General features: G+C 44.8%; 1 protein-coding gene across 3 annotated transcripts; it reads right to left on the minus strand.

Annotated features, from left to right (window-relative positions):
• Positions 1 to 10661: 10661 nt before the first annotated feature.
• On the minus strand, positions 10662 to 13343 carry LOC146664432 (uncharacterized). 3 transcript variants are annotated; one of them, XM_085411011.1, is made up of 6 exons: positions 12999 to 13343; positions 11948 to 12186; positions 11739 to 11850; positions 11335 to 11423; positions 11062 to 11222; positions 10662 to 10898 (listed from the first exon to the last, which is right to left on the minus strand). In XM_085411011.1, the coding sequence occupies exons 3-6, from the start codon at positions 11792 to 11794 to the stop codon at positions 10869 to 10871; spliced, it is 336 nt and encodes a 111-aa protein (XP_085267137.1). In that variant the 5' UTR covers positions 11795 to 11850; positions 11948 to 12186; positions 12999 to 13343; the 3' UTR covers positions 10662 to 10868. The 3 variants fall into 3 exon arrangements, with proteins under 3 accessions (XP_085267137.1, XP_085267139.1, XP_085267138.1); XM_085411013.1 differs by having other exon boundaries at positions 11948 to 12182; positions 12999 to 13047; XM_085411012.1 differs by lacking the exon at positions 12999 to 13343 and having other exon boundaries at positions 11948 to 12547.
• Between the last annotated feature and the right edge of the window lie 628 nt (positions 13344 to 13971).

A 13971-nucleotide genomic window follows, 5' to 3' on the forward strand; every position in this document is an offset into this window, starting at 1 on the left:
CACTTCATGATGACTGGTTGGAGGAAACAACGCAGCGCAGCATGGCCTCCAGCTCCTGGTTCGCTTGCTCTGTTTGCCCATTAGTCTGCGGGTGGAAACCAGAAGACAGGCTGGCCTGGACCCCCAGCTCGGCACAAAACATCTTCCACACCTGAGAGGTGAACTGGGGCCCACGGTCAGAAACGATGTCCAGAGGAATGCTGTGAAGGTGAAAAACATGCTGGGTTAGGAGCTGGGCAGTCTCTAGAGCGGTGGGAAGTTTGGTAAGGGCAACAAAATGGGAAGCCTTAGAGAAACGGTCAATGATGGTGAGTATAACAGGTTTACCAGAGGATGGAGGGAGACCAGTGATGAAGTCCAGAGCGATGTGCGACCACGGCCGGCTGGGGACAGGCAGTGGTCTAAGGAGTTCCCATGGAGGTGAGTTGGACATTTTATTTCGAGCGCACACAGGACATGCGGCCACATACTCCCGGACGTCCTGAGAGAGAGAAGGCCACCAAAACAACCTTTGTAAAAAGGTGACAGTTCGATTCCTACCTGGATGGCAGGTAGACTGCGCGGTGTGTGCCCAGTGGATAACTTTACCCCCGACCGCCGAGGGAACATACAATCTACCTTCCGGACCGGTTCTGGGGTCGGGCTCTTGCTGCTGGGCATCTCGGACCCTTTCTATCTCCTAGGTGAGGGTCCCCACAATGCACGAGGCCAGCAGAATGGGCCTCTCCTTCTCCTCAGGGTCTGTGTCTGGCGCGAACTGGCGTGGCAAGGCATCAGGTTTCGTGTTCCGGGACCCGGGCCTGTAGGTAATGGTTAGGCAAAACCGTGCAAAAAACAATGCCCACCTGGCCTGTCGGGCGTTCAGGCGCTTAGCCGCTTGGGGGTAGGCAAGGTTCTTGAGGTCTGTCCAAACGACAACAAGATGTTCGCTCCCCTCCAGCTAGTGCCGCCACTCCTCCAGCGCCAACTTGATGGCAAGAAGCTCCCGGTCGCCCTCGTCATAATTCATTTCGGCCTGTGAGAGATGACGGGAGAAAAAGGCACAGGGGTGTAATTTACCTTCCTTGCGCTGAGAGAGAATCGCCCCAACTCCCGAATCAGAAGCGTCCACTTCCACCACGAATGGCAGGGTGAGGTCAGCCTGGGCCAGGATGGGGGCTGAGGCGAACAGGCTTTTGAGACGGTCGAATGCTTGTTGAGCTGCTGGAGACCACAGGAATGGCTGTTTGGGTGATGTAAGTTGTGAGGCAGTGCTACCTTACTGAAGTTCCGGATGAAACATCTGTAGAAGTTGGCGAATCCAAGAAAACTTTGCAACTTCTTCCAGGTGCCGGGCACAGGCCACTCCAACACAGCTTTGACCTTAGCCGGGTCCGCTTGCAACCGGCTCTGTTCAATGATGAAACACAGAAAAGAGACAGTTGAGGCATGAAACTCACATTTCTCCGCTTTGCAAAACAGCCGATTCTCCAGCAGACGGCGCAACACCAGTCTCACATGCTTAACATGCTCAGCTCTGGATCTGAAGAAAATCAGAATGTCATCAAGATAAACAAACACAAAGTGGTTCAAAAAGGCTCGTAGGACATCATTTACCAGGGCCTGGAAGACAGCAGGGGCGTTTGTGAGTCCGAACGGCATTACCAGGTACTCGAAGTGACCCAGATGGGTGTTGATGGCTGTCTTCCACTCATCCCCCTCGCAGATGCGGACCAGGTGATAAGCATTGCGGAGATCAAGTTTGGTGAAAAGGGTGGCTCCTTGAAGGAGTTCAACAGCTGAGGCGAGCAGAGGTAGAGGATATTTGTTTTTGTGATTTTATTTAGTCCCCGATAGTCAATGCAGGGGCGTAGGGTCTTATCCTTCTTGTCAACAAAAAAGAAGCCTGCGCCCAAGGGAGAGGTGGAGGGGCGGATGATGCCAGCTGCCAGGGAGTCCGTAATATAGAGCTCTATAGACTCGCGCTCGGGTTTTGAGATACTATAGAGTCGACTAGTGGGCAAGGGGGCGCCCGGGAGCGAATCAATCCCGCAGTCGTACGGACGATGGGGGGGCAGTGATTGGGCCCCGTCTTTGCTAAAGACTTGCCCTAGGTCGTGATATTCGGCGGGCACGGTTGACAAGACGGGGCGAGTGGGCGGCCCCGCAGGATCGTCAGACATGCAAACCGGCACCGCAGAGCGTAAACACTGCTCATGGCAACGGGTGCTCCACCCCATGATACATCCCTTGGCCCAATCAATCTGTGGATTGTGTCACTGGAGACAGGGGAATCCCAAAACTAAAGGTGTGTCACGTGCCTTGAAGAGAAACAGGGACATCTGCTCAGTGTGATTGCCGGAGAGAGTGAGTGTGATTTCTTGGGTGCGGTGAGTGACAGCGGCTAAAGGACTGCCATTAAGTGCTGACACTTGGAGTGCTTCAGGGAGAGGAACAACAGGCAAACCCATTTTGTGGGCCAAAGCCTCATCCAAAAAACTTTGTTCAGCTCCCGAGTCTATTAGTGCGTCACAAGAATGGGTGTGGGAAAGAAACAGTAATTTAGCTGGGCAGCTGAGGTGGAGGAATGTATTAACCGGCGGACCCGTCAGTATCCCTACCTTTACTGAGTCTTTTAACCGTGAAGGACAGGCGTCCGGGAAATGCCACTTCTTCCTGCACCCAAAACACTCACCCACCAGTTGTCTTCTCCTCCGGGTGAATTTAGTCCGTCCCAGCTCCATGGGTTGCTCCTCATCCGCAGGTGAGTCCGGTTCCTCCTCTCTCCACTCGAGAGACGAGAGTCCAGTCGGAACTCCTACGTCCCCTACTGACCGTCGCCCCTCTCCAGTCCGCCTGCCAAACTCCCGCATATGGTCGTCTAGACTGATACACATGTTAAGGAGGGCACTTAATTATTTAGGAAGCTCTTAAATAGCCAACTCACGTTTGACGTTCTCGTTTAAGCTGTTTAGGAAGGCTCCACGTAACGCCTTCTCCTCCCAGCCAGTCTCCTCAGCCAGGATCCAAAAATCCACGGAGAAGTCTGCCACGCTCCACCGGCCCTGCTTTAATGTAAACATGCGATGAGCAGCACTGTCAGGGTTAGATCCTTTGTCAAACACACATCGAAATTTGCTCAAAAAATCACTATATGAGATGGAAGGCTGGGCGCTCAGGACTGCTTGAGCCCACAGCAGAGCTCGTCCTGTCATGAGCTCAACCATGAGGGTGATCTTGGCAATATCAGAGGCATAAGCTCGAGTCTGCTGCATAAAAATCAGAGAGCATTGAGTCAAAAATCCCCGGCTTTTGTCCAAATCTCCATTGAACTTTTCAGGTACAGGTAACGTGTGTTCTCACTGTGGTGGAGGTGGAGCTGGAGGAAGAGGACAGGACGCCGCTACATTTAGAAGCTCTACTGGTGGTTGTGGTTGTGCAGGGAGCTCTGGTGATTGAACAGGTGCTCTGGGTGTAGCAAGCAACATACCTTTCAGTTCAGATACCACCTGTAGTAGCGCGGACTGCTCCTCGGCAACATGCTGCAGCATTTTTTCATGTTGTTCCAATCGTTCAGCTTGAAGCATGAGCACGTGCTGGACGGGAGTTGAGTCCGCTGAGTCCATTGCTGGCTGGATTGTTCTGTCACGGGTAATGGGAAAATACGGACTCAGTCATGGAGCTCTGGATGCGAAGCAAACAGTGCGTTTATTTACAGTGCTCAAAAACAGTCTCAAAACACAAAGCGAAGTGCAAAATCCAACGGTGATCTTCTCCAAATTCCCAGTGGTGTGCAGGTGAGTCTCCCAAGTGATTATCCGAGTGTGTTTCTCCTCCAAGAGCTTAATCCAGCGGGCTCCTTCTCTCCAACCTTCTGCTCCGTATCACTTCCTCCTACAAACGAGTGACGACAACAGGTGAGAAGGCTAGCTGGCTAAAGCTATGTTACGAGTAACAAACACTCTTTACTACTGAGCTTCCAGTACAATCCAGCGTCAACTGCTGTCAGGACACACAGTTAAATACCTCGGCCCAAAACCAAGAATGATTAGTGACAGCTGGGTGGCAAATTAGGTGCAGGTGTGTCGGCCGCTGGGTGGAGACAATAAGGGTCGGGAGGAGGAGAGAGAGAGACACACACACACACATATAGACAGGTCGTCCGGGGAGGACCGTCCGACCATGAGACTAAATGCATAAGACATTTAAACTCAAAGCAGATAGGCTACAGCAGCAGCAGAAGACCACATCAGGTGCCACTTCTGTCAGCTAACAGCAGGAAACTAAGGCTACAATTCCCATAATTCCCATGGGCTCACGAAAATTGGACAATAAAAGATTGGAAAAATGTGGCTGGCTCTAAAAGTCTTGTTCAAAAGCATTAGCAAACTCTTCCCACATCCAATTTCATTTCAGCCACCGCCAGAGCCCCACTGTGCTTGGACTGCCAGTACCTGTCAGCTGTCTCCAGAGTCCCACAGGTTAATTAATCCCAGGACTCCTTCTTCAGCTTGATGGCTCACTCCACCTCCAGTGTCCATGTTGTTGAAGTGCAGGCCTGTCCAGCACAATACCCTGTTATCTGATCCAACTCACAGTTAGGTCATGACAGCTCAGCTCCTGAACACAAAGCCAAAAATTGACCTGCGACCTAGGGTAGCCTGGTGCAACTTATGGTTGAACATGGTGTTAGTTATAGACAAACCGTGGTTAACCCTTTTCTCCACTGGGAAAAACCCCAATGTACATGCAGCGAGCAGGGTGCCTGTATGTTGGGGATACGCAGTTCTGCAAGTTTAACAGAGTCCCTTTTGCAGAAGACTGGTTCCAGAGCACAGTGTTAAGGTGAGTCAGTATTTGCAGTCAGTATCTGTCTGTCTGTCTTTACAGTTTTCAAATGCACTAGCTCAGCCTCTTCATATTCTCATCATTGATTCCCTGTTCAGTGCGCTGTTTAAAGCCACGAGGCACCATAATCACATTCTGATGTACGTGGAGCAGAAGCAGGATTCTAAAAATGAGTATGTGACTGTTGCAGCATCTTTGAAGCAGCGTTAATGAATGTCCAGATTTCATCTCCCACACTAAAGAAGCTCGAATATACTGGCTGCCTCTTCAGAAAGCTGTGAAAAAAAACTCTCTTCAAAGCTTGTCCACTTAAACGCTGTTTGTGTGTTTCTGTGTTTGTGTTCATTTGAGAAATTTACACCTCCACAGCCAAAAGAAAACACATTGCATTGTGGAAACCAGCGTGGAATTTACATATTAGGTGTTATCCAGTTCCTTTAACTGAGCTGAGCATTTTTATGTCGCGGTAATTATACTATCATTAACAAGATACTTCTCCCTGATCCATACAGATTTTTCAACTTCTGGCCTTGAAAAGAATAAGCCATCAAGGAAGTGCCAAAAATGCAGTTCCTCAAATGGTTTCTTAAAGCTGGCATTAGGGCAGAAAAAGACTGGTTTACACTTTGGTAGTTATGTGTCATGACTGAAGCAGAACTCAGATGTAGAACACAGAGAAGAATCTGCCTAAATTAAGCTGGAAGTTTATCCGAGGGAAGAGAACTGGGAGCAAGAGGGGTTTTTTTTATGAGTGTGAGCTGATCTGACCAAACCGGTAAAGACTGGTGATGCAGGGAGTAGAGGGGACCTCAGTGTGGGCAGGAGTGGATCAGGGTCTGGGGCTGGGCAGGCAGAACTGGAAGATCAAAATGGTAAACCGGTGGTATGCTGGAACAAGAATAACATAAACTAGAAAGCAAAAATTTCTGAAGAAATTTTAAGTGTGCCTATGCCGCCGCTAATCAGTGTAGTTTGCCATTCAAATGGCTACAGAGAGCAAAACTCAGCAGAGCAGCCATTCTCCACCATGAACTATGGTAAAACCAAACACCACTCGCGCCTCACAGATGACAGCTTACAGTTTTGTATAAAGATGGGGTGACTTCGTACAGCCCCGATTTGCAGACGCTGTGCGCAGAGGTTCATAAGCAGACCCGACAATGTTTGCATGAACACGCTTTGAAGCATTACGTTATGGACCACTTTTCACACATAATTGCTGTACCCACACAGCCGGCTGTAGCTTTTCATCTTACAGCCCGACACATACCCAAAAAAACAAAACAAACAAAAAAAAAACGGAAGAGAGAGCACAGACTTTACGCCTGAGAGGCGTGATTGCAGATGCCGCTGAGGTGGGTCCACCTCCCCTGCAGCGGCACTGCAGACCACGCCCTGCCACACACATCAAACACGTAAAATAAATATTTATGCACTTTTGCATTCACTTTTTGTTTTTTGTTATTTTTACACAGTGTTCTGAATAAATCCAGCTTTGTGTCTTCTTCCATTCTACCTGAAGTACGGGACAAACTGTGTTCCTTTTCAGCTCAATACGAAACGTGTAATATTTTCTCTGAATGCGGGACGATTCCGTTTGCACGGGGCGGTTGGCAACCCAATAACTAACCTTATGAATACAATAAAGTTCACCATCAGTAACACAGCACCCACCCAGCTGTACGACTTATTGGTCATGTCCAAATTCATGGGCTGCATCCTCCTGAGGCCACATTTGTAGACCGATTACGTCACAGCAACGCGCTGAAGGCTGTTCAAATTCCTAGACTGCTCCGAATGCAGCCGACAAATGCGTCCTCCTTTTCCCCGAATTTGAAGGATTGGTCGGGTGTGTCCTTCGTGGCCCAACATATCCCAGAACTCATAGCGCGGCCCAGCCAAATCAGAATCAGAAAGGGTTTTATTGCCAAATGTTGGGCAGGTTTACAACATTAGGAAATTGCTGCGGTGCTTCAGTGCAGACATACTGTCATAAAATATGCTTAAATAGACATGAAAATAAGAATAAGAATTAAAAGTTAAAAATTAAAAGTGCTAAATAGATAGGTATATACATGATATATACACATGAGTGCAGGTGGTGATCAGTGCCAAACATGGAATGATGCAGTCAACACAGCGTACGGTCATGTGTTAGTGGTGGGAACAGTCATAAGGTTATTGTTCATGTGTCCAACAGCAGAGGGGAAGAAACTGTTCTTATGGCGAGAGGTTCTGGTGCGAATGGACCGGAGCCTCCTGCCTCCAGTTTCAAACTCCAGTTTCCAGCAATGGCGGCTGCTACTAAGTTTTTAAATTACTCTTACTAATATTTCTGGGTCACAAAATAAACTTTTAACATATTTTCAGGCGAGAAAGTAGCTGTGTAAACATCAAATATCTGCTCAGTTTATCAAGATATCGCATATTTGCCAAAGTGATTCGATGTTTTCGGAGACGTCTGCTACCCACCAGCTCGACAGCTAGCCGGGAGCTCGAGGGTTACTGATGCGGCCGAGAACGGCACAACTCCCGGCACATCATTTTCAGATCATCGCGGACTTTTGCTACTCGGGTTAAATGTAATATATAATTCACTTAGACAACCTACAGATGTTATTGTTGGGCTTTTTTCAGTGTTTTGTTTGCTCGTGAGTAAATCGGTTTGGCTGAGATTAAAGCTATTAGATTAGATTAGATAAAATAAAACTTTATTAATCCCCCTCCTCCTTGGTTTTTCCACAGCTGACTAAACGTCAAACAGAAACCTGATTAAACATAAGTATGAGACAGTCGAGAATTTACGCCAGTGTCCTGTTATATTTTAGATAGCAAGGAGCAGACGGCTGAGTTTATTAAACTCCACCGAGACAGCGGCGATGCTAATCTGAAGGCTAGACCGTCCAATTTCACGGCCGTTTACTTCCGGCCTACCCGACCTCCTCAGGAGGATGCAGCCCATGAATTTGGACACGACCAGTGTAACTGATTGTAAAAAGTCAGCACAACGAAAATATACATAACATCTTACCTGACATTCAGTTCACCGGACACTCGTACCGGCGGCGTGAGGGTGAGGGGGGTGAAACCAGACAGAGAACCGCTGCCCTCCATTGTAGCTCCGCGTTAGCCACCACCAAACAACCGAGTTATTTTTTCCACATCGAACAGCATCTGGACAATCCACCACCTTTCACTGTTCTTACTGTTACTAAAATGAATAAATGAATCACCAGCCCATATAAATGAAAAATAAATCCAGCAGCCAACCAAGAGTCATTAAGAAAGACTAGGGGGTGGAACGAGAGCGTGAGCCGGCCTATGTGTGAGCCAGCCCGGCCTGGGTGTCACACAAGCCGCGCTAGCCAGCTAGCTGCCATGCGGCGCTAGCTGTAACATCGTGAGAGATATGGGACTTCTTGATAAAATATGGGACTCCTTGATAAAACGAGCAGATATTTGAAGTTTACACACCTACATTCTCGCCTGAAAACCGGTCGATCAGCGGCCGCCTCGCATGTTTCTTTCCCCACATACGAGGGGAAAGAGACACATACCGGTGGCTAGCTAGCTCCGGTTAGTCACCACCAAACAACTCAGTTAGTTTTTCCTCATCGACCAGCATCATTGGCCCATATAAACGAAAAATAAGTCCAGCTAAGACAAAGACTGTTTGCGGAGCGATCGGGGATGAAAGGAGTTAGAGACGCCAAGCCTGGGTGCTTTTGAGTGAAGCGGCGCTAGCCGGCTAGCTAGCCGCGCTAGCTAGCCAACATCGTGAAAAATCTGTTGCCAATATGGGATGTTTTGACAAAACGAGCAGATATTTGACGTTTACACACCTACATTCTCGCCTGAAAATATCTTAAAAGTTTACTTTGTGACCTAGAAACACGAATAAGAGGAATATATTAAACCACGTGGCAGCCGCCATTGTTTGACTGGGTAGAGGCGTGCTATGAATTTGTAGGATATGCAGTTTCCCACCAAGCATACACCCTTGCCGTTACCGTAACTATTCAATGCTTCGCGCAACCTTAAGAATTCCAATGGTTCCTGAAAGCACCGACGCTGTGCGCGCCGTTGATATTGTCATCATTATGGTAATCCAAATACGGGGACATACCACTAGAGTGAGCCAACACACCACAAATTAAGTTTCACTTACATTTGAAGTTAAGTTTCACTTTGCTAAGTTTCACTTTGCTTCCAATTCATTTCAATGGGCAAAAACTTGCATTAAAATATTCATATTTAAAAAACTATAGAAGTAATAAACACCAAAAGTCATAGCAACTCATTTCAGCTCCAGCCGCACAAAATGATATAACATATGTGAACCTTGTCTCAAAACTGTGGGGCGAGTTACTAATAAATCCGAGCAATAGTAATAAGTGTGCCTTTTGGCATAGGCACACTTAACTAGGTCTACAATCTCAGGGCGTGAAGATATAGATGACTGGTAGAGATGAGTTTCTAACTTTTCACTGCATAGCAAATTCAGGTAGGTGAATTTCTAGATTAGCAGCAACTCTCTTACGTTTCTGCCAGTCCATTTAATTCAGGTTAATTAGGTTGAGGTCTTTCTTCTGACTAAACATTTCCACTTTTGTCTCGTCTGTCCAAAAATCATTATCCCAGAAGTCTTGTGTTTGCTTCCAATGCAACTTGTGCCACTGGCACACTTCCATTTTCTTAATCTAATCCAGTCTCTAATCTCTTGGTCTCTAATCCAAGATTTTTTGTCTCTCAGCAGTCACTACTGTTGGAGCTGCTATCAGTGAGATGCATGCTGGGTCTGCCACAATAGCATGATTCTTTGTACACTCTCGCTCTGTACTGACGCTCCCACACTGTCCAATGCTGATTGGTTAGAACTTCCAAACCGGTTTATTATCACAAAATGCTAACAAGAAGGGTAGACGAGGAATATTTCATTCATTTCCATTAATTTTCCTAATCACTGAGTGTGAAATATTTGAGTATCCACACTCTTTTTCTTATTTTAACTAGACTGTTTCCACAGATACTGTCTACCTGGCAAAATTAGTATTATATTTATTGATTTACTAATTTAGTTTCCTTGTGACTGTATGAATGATAACAATAAGAAGGACTGATGGGAGAAAGTAGGTGATAACATGAGCAGAAGATGATTGTCCAGATTTGAAACCACAGCATCACTTCACTTGGGCAGAATGCCTTTTTTTGTTTCTGCACTTGATAAAGATAAAGGAAAACAACCTCCCACTTTGTCTCTGTTCTCCACATTTCTCCTCTATCTGTCTTTTATAATATCGTTCTTGTCACCTCCCAGATAGCAAGGAAACATTGAAACAATGTTGAGTCAATATCAGGCTGTGTCATTGAATCAACGTTGAAGTGTGACGTTGACCTAACGTCACTCTTGCACCCTTTTTTAACGTTGAAACAACGTCAGGTTTTGATGTTGAATCAATGTTGAAACCTGACGTTGATTCAACGTTATATTTTCTAATACTGCTGACATTGAAACAATGTCAGATTCTGATATTGAAACACTGTTGAGCTATGGTGTTGATTTTCCACCTCTTTCGCACAGTTGCTTTTTATTAAAACAACAGTTAAATCATGACTGGAAATCTACCTTTCTTTATAGGTATTTTAACCAATACTAAACTACTGCATGTTTCCATCAATACTTCAACCACCTAAACACATAATTGTACTTATTCCTTAAATTGGACACCCTTTATAAAAAAACCCCAAATGTCTCACAATGTATCATGTCAATATTAATATCCTAAAATAAGAAAGCATTGCATGTGATGTAAGAGAGAAAAAAAATAAACAAAAAAAGGTCAATAGGCATGTTTCGTTTGCTAAATACTTTATTAAAAGACAGTTTCCTATTTACGTTTATATGATTCACAGAAGTTTGTAATTTTTTTGCATGATGTGCGTCCTGCACCCACCCAAACGATCTGGGGCGTATCGGAGCCATTTCTGCACTGCTTGTGCAAAGACAAACTCGGACATAGAGTTTGCCCCTAACTGCTGCGTCAGGCTCCAATCAAGGCAAAGCGTCTCACCTATAGACACGTTTTAAGAGATGGAATTAGCGTGTCTCATGTCTTAAATGTGTATGCAAGTGCTTGTGTGTTTAATCAACAGGCCGTTGTTATGTATTTAAATCACATCTGACAGCTATTACAATTTATAGTTACAAAGTGTACATAACCTTTATATACTTACCATTGCCTTATTTGCCTCTTGTGATTGAAGAGCTGGCTCTGCATTGTTTAGCTCCTCAATGTTGTGCAAGGGCAAATCCAGAGGCAGTACCCCAGCATCTACCGATTCATTGCGGATGGCTCTGACCTCCTCACGGAGTTCATTAACAGCTCTCGTCAGGTCTGACAGAAAAAGATAATTTTTTTTAAGTATTTAAGAATACAGACAACTTGTCAAACGTTTCCTTGTGTCACACACAGATATGTACAAAGACACTAGACAGTATTTTATTACCTGGTATTTTCACTCGAGGGGCCTGGGGAAACCATTTTTTGGTGGGCTGCTCATCCTCTGAGTCACTATATGTGTACAGGGGATTTGGTCTAAAGAAAAAAAGTTGAAAACGGTCATAAGTAATTACAAATGTGCTTTTGGAATATTTTTTCCTAAAGTTACAGTTTGATTTATAACAACACACACAGGAAACGGAGATGTGCAAGAAGGTACAGTATACAAGGAATTTTTGAAGTGCACAAGTGTACACGGCTTTGCATTTATAAAAAGTTTACAAGCTTCCACTTTTTGGACTATATTATGTGGTGATATTGCAGTATGCAAGCACCACAGATATGTATAAAAGACAAGATCATAAATTCTTAGCAATCAAAGATATGTTTGTGAAATAAAAAAAGTTTTACTTGTGCTTTCTTTTATGACTGGTCTGAGTTTCAGCTTCGGACTGAAGGTCAGACATATCACAGTGTTCACTTAGATATTTCTGAAGACTGCGTTCTGCTTCGTGAAATGTGTCTGGAAGTACAAACACAATGTATGGCCAGACATAAATTAGGACACGAAAAACTTGTTATTGTTACATTTATACAACACCAATCCAGATGATACCCACCATGGCTTATTAGAAGTCGGACTGGTGCATAGGTGAGCCATGTTGCACCAGGATGAACTCTCCTCTTTACTGTGTCGTGGATCCTGAATGTGTCTCACGGAGGATATGGAGGCCATGACAATTTCTCCCCATTTATCCATGATCTAGGGACTATTTCTGTACCACCAGTGCTAAACTGCACAATGCACCAGTCTTTCATTTTTATCTTTTTTTTAATTTGGAGTCCTTTTTTGCCCTGTCTAGGATAAACAGGAAACAGATAATTACAATATATTTCATAGTCACTACAAAACTTGATCTATTGATTGAACTAAATAATAAATAATAGCTTAAAATGTATATAGGCAACAATTACAAGCAAACCCGTATATGTAAGCATTTAAACACTGAAGATAATAAAATTAACAGTATTTTGTCTAAGTCTGCCATTGTAGGAATTCATGGCACCGAGACAAAAACATGGCGCACAGTGTGGCGTCAAAATAGGCGCACACCTTTGACGCTGCGTTTTCTCCGTCTTCCTCGTCCACACGTAAATGCTAAACGCAGTTTACGTGTGGACAAAAGGTGCAAACGCAAGTTAGGTGAGCGTGCAGCGTAAAGTTTGAATTGAGTGCGAATCGAAGCGGGTGCTCACCAATCATTAAAAGTAACAAAGTCATTGAACACATTTATACAGTTACCTTTACGTTTATCAATCATATATCACAGATTTACAATTTTTTGTAGTACTATGCTAAAAAGCAACAGAGCGAAAGTCTGGGTCAAGCGCCGAGGTGACGGCAAGAACAAAGGAACCCTCGAAGCGTTAAAGCTAGCTTTGTAAGGGAATATAACGGAAAAGTATGAAACGAAAATGTTTTCTTTGTTGATAGACTTTGTTTGCAGTGCAATTTATTTGTTGCCGGATTGTAAGATGAAAGTAGACACAATTTCGGGCTCCCACATTTTATCCGAAACTTTACATTAACAAGTTTGTTTTGTTTTTTTTTACTGTTATTCAAATGCAACCGTGGAAATAACGAATAGAACAAAAGTCATTCATTCTTACCTTATACTAATCGTGGTGCAGGCCAGTGCAGTGCATGAACTGATGCCTTCTCCGGTGAATTCCGCTGAGAGTAAATCTAATGTCCCGCTCTACTGTACAAGACAATGGTTACCTGGAGGGATGTACCAATGTGATAGGGGTGCTGCGGAATAGTCCAAGTGGTAGCAGCTTTAATTTCCCGCTCAACCATAAATCGATGGTTTTTCAACGTGATTGTTGTCACCTTGTCAACTATAAATAGATCAACAATCAACGATGACAGAACAACAGTGAATCAATGTTATTTCAATGTCAGTGTAAGGTTTCATCAGTATTTCAATGTTGTTTCAACATTGGTTTTGTGTTGACATTTCAATCCTGACGATTCTGATGGTTCAGATGGAAAATCAACATCTGTTCAATGTCTCCTTGCTATCTGGGCTGCTTCAATGCGTAACCATATTTTTCCCTTCCTGAGCCCAAATGCTTTCCCTCCCATTCTCCATTGCTCTACCACCTTCTTCCACCTCCCTCAGTGCTTGTCCTCCGTCTTTGTTATTTTGTTTTTCTTTTTTTTTTGGTGGATCATCATTACGCCCTATCCGTCTTTTCCGTTTCTGCTGACCTTCTGCCTCCCTCTTCTTTCCCTCTCCCCACCATCCTCTCTGTTTGATGAGGAAAATGAGAGGAAAGAAAGAGATTGCACCCTGATGTGAAAGATGCCAAATGTCTGGGTCACTCACACACTGCGAGCCTACCACTGTGTGTGTGCATGTGTGACTGACAGTGTAACAGTGGGGAACTTGAATGAGGGAGTTGAAGTGGTTTTGTTAAATTTTCAGATGCACACAGTATTGTGTGAAAGCAGTGTAGATCACAGCTTCTGAGAGATGCCACACAAAAACTGTAAGGCCTAAAAGCAAGAGATCATCTGGATCCAAGACTTAGCTATGTTTTGCATTATGTATCATTGTATTTAAGCTTTAATTATCCA

The sequence above is a fragment of the Rhamphochromis longiceps genome, linkage group LG7 (assembly GCF_057381845.1).
Source record: "Rhamphochromis longiceps isolate RC_006_pf linkage group LG7, R_longiceps_female_GT1.1, whole genome shotgun sequence".
Classification (NCBI taxonomy): Eukaryota; Metazoa; Chordata; class Actinopteri; order Cichliformes; family Cichlidae; genus Rhamphochromis; species Rhamphochromis longiceps.

Excerpts from the sequence above, each read along its gene's own strand:
- LOC146664432 (XM_085411011.1), bottom strand. The coding sequence starts at position 11,794 with ATGTCTGACCTTCAGTCCGAAGCTGAAACTCAGACCAGTCATAAAAGA. Across the intron at positions 11,223-11,334 it reads CCCTCGAGTGAAAATACCAG|ACCTGACGAGAGCTGTTAAT; the intron begins GTAATAAAATAC and ends TTTTTCTGTCAG. Across the intron at positions 10,899-11,061 it reads AAGAGGCAAATAAGGCAATG|GTGAGACGCTTTGCCTTGAT; the intron begins GTAAGTATATAA and ends ACGTGTCTATAG.